At 44.7% G+C, this 8,812-nt stretch overlaps 1 protein-coding gene across 2 annotated transcripts; it reads right to left on the bottom strand.

The window, feature by feature from the left end:
• Window positions 1–1,655: 1,655 nt before the first annotated feature.
• LOC136449451 (receptor-like serine/threonine-protein kinase ALE2) lies at window positions 1,656–8,188 on the bottom strand. 2 transcript variants are annotated; one of them, XM_066449477.1, is made up of 16 exons: window positions 7,807–8,188; window positions 7,040–7,150; window positions 6,843–6,947; window positions 6,470–6,745; window positions 6,276–6,374; window positions 6,124–6,198; window positions 5,912–6,037; window positions 5,617–5,832; window positions 5,463–5,540; window positions 5,307–5,381; window positions 5,114–5,218; window positions 4,583–4,954; window positions 4,090–4,368; window positions 3,339–3,743; window positions 2,996–3,239; window positions 1,656–2,926 (listed from the first exon to the last, which is right to left on the bottom strand). In XM_066449477.1, the coding sequence occupies exons 1-16, from the start codon at window positions 7,859–7,861 to the stop codon at window positions 2,290–2,292; spliced, it is 3,258 nt and encodes a 1,085-aa protein (XP_066305574.1). In that variant the 5' UTR covers window positions 7,862–8,188; the 3' UTR covers window positions 1,656–2,289. The 2 variants fall into 2 exon arrangements, with proteins under 2 accessions (XP_066305574.1, XP_066305575.1); XM_066449478.1 differs by having other exon boundaries at window positions 6,124–6,195.
• Between the last annotated feature and the right edge of the window lie 624 nt (window positions 8,189–8,812).

Below are 8,812 nucleotides of genomic sequence, written 5' to 3'. Positions count from 1 at the left end.
TAAGTTATAAATGATCTAATGAGTATGAAATTTTTACTGCAGTTTAAGCATACAATAATTAGCCCACCATGAAAAATTTCACTACAATTGGATCATAGAAACTACAGCTATGAATTATTTCATTTAATTATAGAAAAGCATAGTTCTAAAGCTACAACAAAAACTTTGTACTAAAGCGTACCATATTATATATTCACTTTGTAGATCTACTCACGTGGAATCCAACAAAATTAGATTTTCTAATTTATGATTTTTCTGTGATTTACTATGATTTTTCAAATATTCAACCAAAATAAATAAAAAAGAAAAAGACAAAACCGCTTATAACCGGGCCAGGGAGGTAAGATGAACGGTTTTAAAAGTTGAGGGAGGTGTTTTGTCCGATTTTTGGAGTTCAGGGAGGAAAAATGGACTTTTGCAAAAGTTGAGGGAGGTAATGTGGACTTTTTCCTTTTGTCTCTGTATAAGACGGGATCGAGTATTTGAGCAACTGGTTAGTGCAGTCGTTCAAAAAGCCCAAAAAAAGTGCGAAATAGGTCTTGTTTGGATCTCTTGGTCGTATAGCCACTACACTTTAGACTATTTTAGCTCTTCGGGCTCTAAGTAGAAGGACTAAAATGTCGTCTAAATTTAACCAACCTCACAAAAAAATTAAACCACATAAATAAGCTAAAATAGTCTAAAATTTTAGTCCACAAATTTAGCCAGCTAAATTTCAAATCAGAATCCAAGCATGCCATAGTGTAGGCCATGAAAGCAATATTATAGAACCTAAGCTACCGAGAAGGCCGTTTTTGAGCGGTGCGGTTGAGCGAGAAAAGCGGAATAATCCCGCTGAACGCCCCGCGACAACACGTGTATGGCAGTCGCCCGCGGCGTCGGACGCGAGAAAACGAACTACGGTGGGCGATTCCCAAATCGCGGCCTCGGAGCCGTGTTCGCTTAATCGCGGCGCCAACGCAGTTCCAAACATGGCCTAAAGCAGTGCGACTGGGGAAAACATAATGGGGCGGGAAACTTGGAGCTTGCATTCAGGACGAAGCTTTTGTGATCTACCTCAACTCAAGCACACAGTGAGACTTCGAGAAAAAGGTGAGAAAGTGGCCTTAGATCTAACTCAAATTAGTTTTGTCTCCAATAACTTGCACTTGGACCGATAGGCAAAAGTGCTGGTGGCTAGAATTTTGTGGAGAGGCAGACTATGTTCCCAATGAGGGAAGAAAAAGAACTGCCACTGTGTGTATGAACGCCTTGTGACGCAGTTATGCTAAAGAATCTTCACAACTTGCACGATTCAGATCCACGGAAAGATGTCCACTAGGAAACAGGAACCATACTCAAGAATACCTTTCTTCCCAAACAGAACAGAACTGAACTGAAGCAACTAGTCAGAACCATTCACCCAAGAATCTGTCATTCTCATTTCAGAAGACGTCACTGTACATGTCCAATTCAACAAGGCCAAAAGAAGTCCTGTCTGAATCCATACACACCAACAGCCCTAAAAACAACTTTGTCAAACAAGATATGACCACAAATAAACAACTGATTGAACAAATCACGAACTCAAACTACAAAAGCTGGTTCTCATGCTACATTATATTCTCAAAGAGAAAACCCCTGCTGGCATGTATGTTCAGTATATTCTCAAAGAGAAAACCCCTGCCTTATGATGGCATTGTTCTAGATAACCTTCACAACTTCTCGGATCCAGAATCGCAAACATTACAAATGTTCAGTACACAACAAACCCAAGAACATTTTTCTGAACATCAGATGGAATTCATAAGAAGCAACTAGTCACAAATTAGAACCAAAAACCTATCATCCTCATTTAAGACCAGCATATGTCAGTGTACAACAACTATCGAAATCCACAAGCCCAAAGAAATGTCATCTGAATCTATACAAATCAACAGCCCTAACAAACAACTGACCAAACAAAAGATCAAGCAAAAATAAACTACTAACTAGACAAAAGAACTCAAAAACTCAAATTAACAAGCTCTAAAAGGAAGTGGGGTATCAGGGTTCTGAAGTAGCCCTCTGGAGTATGGCCATGTATGCGGTTTGTAACCGATCAATTTGCAGGTAGATCCCAACAGTCCACAGCCGAGCTTATGTCCAGAAATCCAAAGCTCAGGCTCCAGTCTGCTACTCTGATGAGATCCTGAACTATAGCTTTTCATCTCCAGATGCATAATTTACACTAGCTCAGCTTGAAACTCTTTTATTCCCAATCAACTGAGTATCAACCCGTCTTCTAATGGAAGCCAAGCAAAAGTTTCCTCACCTACCACTATATTGCGAGCGGGTTTCATAGTCTGGTGAGACACCATGCTCACTCATGCTGCCCCTTGACAGGCTTCGCAACCTCTGCCAGAACTTCCTGTTCTTGCCTGTCATCAGCGGGCCTGAACTTGACTGCTTGCGAAAAGAATCCGAATCGGCAGCTGGAGTAAAGACTGGTGTGGAGCCATATATCTCGGATATTAGCACTCTCTCGGCTTCCATGCCAGTCGCGTCATAAATTGCCGTAGTTTGCATGGGCAACTCCTGGCTGAATCTTCCTGATGCAAGGCAGTCATCACCCTCGCTGCACACAAGTTTCAAGGCCTGCACTACTTCACCCATGCTGGGGCGGTGTGAAACCTCAGGTTGTACGCACATTGATGCGATGGCAGCTGCTTTTGCCACATTGTCCAGTGGAACGTTAGGGCCAAGAAGTGGATCGATGGCTTGGCGTAGGCTCAGAACATTTGTTAGAAGGGGTCGAGCCCATGCAACTAGGTTTTCTTGCCCGGCAGGCTGAGACATATCCACAGGTTTCCTACCAGTGAGGAGCTCAAGCAATACAACTCCATAACTGTACACATCACTCTTTACAAGAAGATGACCCGTCATGGCATACTCCGGCGCAACATAGCTGATAAGAAAGCAAGGTGATCATTGTTTTGTCTATAGAATGCAATTTAATAAGAAAGAGAGTTCATACCCGAATGTTCCCATGACACGCGTAGAGATGTGCTGGTTCCCCTCTCCCCTTGCAGTCCTGGCAAGTCCAAAGTCTGACACTTTTGGTGTGTAATCATGCTCCAGAAGAATGTTGCTTGACTTAAAATCGCGATGAATCACACAAGGACTAGAATCTTCATGTAGATATACAAGTGCTCGTGCTGCCCCAAGGGCTATCTTCATACGGGAATTCCAATCAAGTGGAGCTGTCTCACGGTCCGCTCCTACAGTGAGCAGACAGAAAACAAAAACAGAACAAAGCACATTGCTGTAAGTCAATTTTTGCAACTTCTACATGTACTTGATGATATGGTATTACATACCATGCAGATGGGATTCTACGCTGCCATTTGGAATAAGCTCGTATACCAGACACCGTGCATTCTCCTCGATGCAGATGCCTAACAACCTGACCAAATTCCGGTGATGCAAACGTCCCAGCATCTCAACCTCAGCCAAGAACTCTCGCTCACCTTGGCCATCATATCTCTTCAGAACCTTCACTGCAACCGTTGTTCCATCTTCAAGTGTGCCCTGGTAGACACATCCGAAGCCACCTTCTCCAAGTACTTTTGAATCATTAAAGCCGTTTGTGGCCTTGTCAATCTCAGCAAATTTGAATGTTTTTGCCTGCCCTGCATATGTTGCGATGCTTGAGCCCAGTGAACCTGATGGACCTGAAGGTGAACTATAGCGACCAGCACCAGCTAAAAGTGTGTGACCTGTGCCTGCAATCATTCGAGATGTGTCAGAAGGAAAACTAGTGTGTACTGCCTAAACTGTGCATATTATTCTAACAATGACACGTAAGAAAGCCTTTTAACTGAAAAGTTGTTGCAAGCATTCTTGGCTGGCATTTCAAATATGCAATGTAATTTTGCCTGGAAAGCACTGCCAATTTTTTTTTTTAAAAAAAAACTTGCTTATCGACTATAAGTTCATGATGAATTTCAACAGTGGCACCACGTCATTGGAGAACAGTTACTGTTATTCTGCTATGAATCAAATAGCTAGTGCCAATTACATTACATCATGGTGCAATTATCAGAAAATTAGCAGGTTAGTTAGACGTACCAGATGACCTAGAAAATTTTGGAAATACAGTATGTGGAAATCCTTGAGCCGTGTCACTCGGACCCCTGAATCTGAGGATCAGCAACCATGCAGCCAGACAGCAAATAATCAATGCTATAACAGTAGACAAAACAGCAATAGCAATGAGGCTGCCATTCACTTTTCTCTTGGGACTTCTTACATCGACCCCAAGAGGCTTCATGGCCCTTGCATTTCTGCTGTTGCCAAATGCCCCATCCCCAACACCTTCTGGCCCTGAAGGTGGTGAAGGAGGAAGCCCTGAACAAAATTCATATTTCTTGGTGAGAACTAGTGGCGCAGAATTTTAACAATTTCAACAAATAAGATAATGCATGATTTCTTTTACTCTGTGTTATCTACTTTATGCATATCAAATCAATTGACAATAATAAATTGGACCGCAAATAGATGCACTGATCAGCAAGAATAACCAAATACAAAATGAGTCAGGAGCACTAGCAAGACCACGGACCTGGATATACAACATAGAGAATCTCATAGTTCCCAAAGACTGACGGTTTTAAAGAAACTTTTTTGCTCCACAAGCTTTCAAATGCTGAAAACGCTGTAGCATTGTCGAACTTCACTTGCACTGGAACTAGATCAACAAGAACCATTGTTTTGTCAGGTTGATCACCTGCAACATTTGCACCCATTACACGGACCTGCCTCTGTGCCATGTTTACTCCTGAAGCTACCTCTTCAGCAAAATCAGAGACCAATGGAAAAAATGAATAAAGGTCAACGCTTAGACGAATTCCAACTCTAATTGGTAGCACACAGGCACATTGTGCTCCCGCAGGTGGATCTGTTAGAGGCTCTGGGCACGATAATGAATTGCAATCTGCATTTGACAGGTTAAACATGTAAGCAATCACAAAATCATACGCCTACAGGTAATACCTGATCCAAAATGTAAGTTTTGAAATGATAACCGAATGAGAATGTATACAGAAAACTGCACCTCTGTTTCCATTATCTAAAAAAGTACAGAAAACTGTACCTGAATTAGGTGGTGGTGGAGGTAATGTCCAAATAGGATGTGCTGATGGTGCTTTTGGCTCCGGTAGGGGAGGGATTGGAGGCAGAGTAGGAGAAATACGATGCCCTGAAGAATTCAGCAGTTTTGGAAATTTCTAGTGACAAATGGACAAGGCAACAATAAGTGAAGCAAAGAGACATGGCACTGAAAGTACTTTTCTTCCCGTTAGCAGGACCCCTTGACGACGCTGGCGAAGGGGATGGGGGGTGTACAGGAAAGCTTGGGTGTCCTGGACAGGAAAAAATTATGTGAAAGTTGTTAGCGTGTGAAATGAATTCAATGTTTAAGCAGACATATTAGCCTACATTACCTTCAGGGATTGGTGGAGGCGCATGGTGAGTATGGCTTTTAGTCCCAGTCTGTCTTGGAGCTTGTGAGACCTCAGGCCCTGTAATGCATAATCTTTTAGATCAATGTTCAGAACTGACAATATTTAGGTTGCAGGTAGAAGTTTATTGTCAAACCTTGAGGACGAGGTGGTGGATAAGATGGGGCAAATGATGTATTTGTTCCGTTATTGGCATTACTGGATTTCCATCCCCGAGCATGAGATCTACCAGTGGGTGCCAATTCTGGAGCTACACTTGGTGAGGGTTGGGAATGTGACACTGATGAAGCATTCTTCGGGATTGAAGGCATGTTTGTGTTCTGGGGCGAAGGACTTGTTGCAGGTGCAGATCCTGAAACAAGGAGTTTTGGTTGTCAATCTACATTGTCATGTTCAAGCGGACACAGCCTAAGTTTATTAGCTGAGATTACCTGTAACTGGTGATTTGTGACCTGGGACAGTTTGGCGAGTGGATTCCTTTGGAGGGGATGCATGTGGAACATGATGCTTCTTGAGATTTGTAGGAGGGTAAGTCTTTGCTGGTGGCACCGTGTTTCCTAAATATTAACATATAGTCAAATATTTAGTACAAAAGGGATTAAAGCACAATCAGATGTATCAAACTAGGTGATTTTATCCTCACCATTCTTATAATCTCTGCTTGGAGGATCTGCTTGCCGTTGTGGTGCTTGTGCAATAACAGGTGATGGTGGGACTGCTGTTCAAGAAATGGGAAATGACAAGAGATATATGTCGCCTGATTGATTTGATGTACTTTCAGGGAGGGAAATTTACCTGAAGTGGAAGGAGGAATAGCAGGAAAACTTCCTGAAGGTGGGTATGGTGGAACGTCATTTGCCGGAGGGGGCAATGCAGGGGGTCGATAAGGAGGGACTACAAATATTTTCACGAGTGAGTTGAGATTTTTTGCAGAAAGAATTCATGAAAAATAAAGAATCTTAATCACTTCTATCAATCAGAAAATATACCTGATCCAACTGGCCTTCTTGGTTGATTATTTGCAGATGGAGGTGACGCGACTGGTGGATTAGTCTTGAGAACAACAGATGGAGGTGACGCGACTGGTGGATTAGCCTTGAGAACAACAGATGGAGCAGGAGCCTGAACAGAAGGTAGCAATGCAGGCGTCCCAGGAAGAATTGGAGTGGGATTTTCAACTGCAGCTCGTGGTGGAGCTACTGGTGGAGGAACCTCATCGGTGGGATCAGGGGGTGCAACTTCAACTGGAGGAGGTGCATTATACTCTACATACATAACATAAAGTTTGCAGTGCAGCCATTAGGACTGGAACATCATATCTAACTCCAGGGACGGCAACAAAATTGGAGGAAGATGAGTTACCTTTAGGAGGAGTCACTGGACTCGGAGCATTTTGTGGCTCCGGGGGAGCAGCAGGACTTACAGCTGCCTTCTCCGGGGAAGGACTCGCTGATGGAGTAGCCAGCCCTGAAACAAAGCAATGCAAGGGGTTACACTCCATTGTTGATGATGGTCTGGCAACATTACGTCACACAGCATTGGAACTTCAGAGCTACTACCTGTTGGAACAGTTACTGGACCAAGAGCAAATGCAGGTTGAGGAGGACTAGAAGCCTGTCCTTGGTTTGCAGGAGAATCAGTTACAGCTGGAGAAGGGGCCAGAGTAGTACCTAGATCAAAGTAAAGAAGACAAGTTCGCGGCAAGGATTACAATTATGAACACTACTCCAACAATTACTAAGATCAAATTTTACGGTCATCAGGATACTGTACCATGCTGCAGAACAGGTGCATTGATGATGATGCAATGCAAGTACGGGACATGGAAATGCCCATCACATTTATGCAGGGTAAAATAGATAGATATGCAGACATCCAAAGCGTTTTCAGTTAGAAAGCTACAGCAACAGCAAGCAAGCCAGGACGAGAACGAGAAATGCCAAGCCACCGACATTGTGGGTATATCCTTCTTAATTGGAAATTCAGAAACATAAATCCCATTGAATTCTAATAAATCTAGAGCATCCTACGCGCAATTGAAGTTCACGGCCACAGATTAGTGAAGGACATGCGCGCCGCAGAGGAAAATTCTTGATCCAGAAATCGAAGTTACCACGACAAATCGAAGCCAGGAGTGAGCTCTTCTGAATTGCTCAGGTGAGGCTGGAAAAAAGAAAACGTACGGAGAAACCCCCCAACACCCAGGCAGCCCCCGCGGCGCTACGCCTCGAGCCAGTTGAGCGGCACACAGCACGGCCCCAAGAAACCAGAGCAAAGGGGGGAAAGGAACTGAAAGAAACGTGGCAATGCGTGGAGCAGCGCTCACCTTTGGATCCGAGAACGGAAGCAAGAAGAAGCGCGACGAGAGCAAGAGGCCGCATCTTGCCGCCCTCTCACCACAGCAGCAACGGCGCGCGAGCCCGGTCGCAAGCAGTCGCCAATGCGGCGCGGGCCCAGATCACAGCCGCGCCTGCCCAGCCGCGGCACTAGCTGCTCCTCCCGTCGCAACCGCAGGAAGCCCCTGAAGCGCAGGAAGACGACGGGCCCGACCGACATTTTGGCACCACGCCATGGAGGACACCGAACCCATGTGGCGGAGAAAGGCCGAGCAGTGGGAGAGGAGGTTTGGAGGACAGGAGGAGGAAGAGGGGAAGGTGCCGCGCCCCGGAGGCAGGAGCAAGACAGCAGCACCACACCACCACCGTCAGTAATAATACAGGTACCGGTTGAGTAGAGCAGGATTGGCGGTAGTAGTTTACGGGGGCGGAAAAGTTCTGGTAGTAGGCTGGTAGTAGCTACGAATAAATTACTGCTAGCATCCTCCTCCTAATACTGGTAGTGTTAAAAAAAAGACAGGAGAAAGCTTTGGTTGAAGGAACAAGGAGGAGGTTATGGCTAATCCAGGGTTTGCAGGGCAAGAAACAGTAAACTAACATTCCTTGCTTCCACGGACTCGAAACATCGATCGTTTGCAGATTTGACACTAGACCCATATTCATAGACACAGATGGACCCACTTGTCATCTACCTGAGTGTCATCATAATCGAAGAGTCATTCTTTCGAGTGTCATTTTTGGAATTTTTTCGCTTCCACCACGCACCCTGCTGCTCTCATGATCTCATCCTCCTCCTCCTCCTCCTCGGTCAGGTCCAGACCACATGGTGATGGTGGGATGAATAAGTAACTAATAATCTCAGGGCCAGGGATGAAGGGACGAACTAAAGGGAGAGAATCTTGGTTGGGTTTTAGCCGCGGAGTAGTAATAATTGAGGTGTACCGGCATGGAAAGATGCAGCAATCTTTTGGTAATTAACCTCCCCCGGACAGAGGA

Source organism: Miscanthus floridulus, chromosome 5, assembly GCF_019320115.1.
Source record: "Miscanthus floridulus cultivar M001 chromosome 5, ASM1932011v1, whole genome shotgun sequence".
NCBI lineage: Eukaryota > Viridiplantae > Streptophyta > Magnoliopsida > Poales > Poaceae > Miscanthus > Miscanthus floridulus.
The sequence above is the reverse complement of the archived record's forward strand: the minus strand, read 5'-3'. Positions and strand labels throughout refer to the sequence as shown.

Excerpts from the sequence above, each read along its gene's own strand:
- LOC136449451 (XM_066449477.1), bottom strand. The coding sequence starts at position 7,861 with ATGCGGCCTCTTGCTCTCGTCGCGCTTCTTCTTGCTTCCGTTCTCGGA. Across the intron at positions 6,199-6,275 it reads TATTCCTCCTTCCACTTCAG|CAGTCCCACCATCACCTGTT; the intron begins GTAAATTTCCCT and ends TTTCTTGAACAG. Across the intron at positions 5,219-5,306 it reads TCCTGCTAACGGGAAGAAAA|GGCATCGTATTTCTCCTACT; the intron begins GTACTTTCAGTG and ends TGAATTCTTCAG.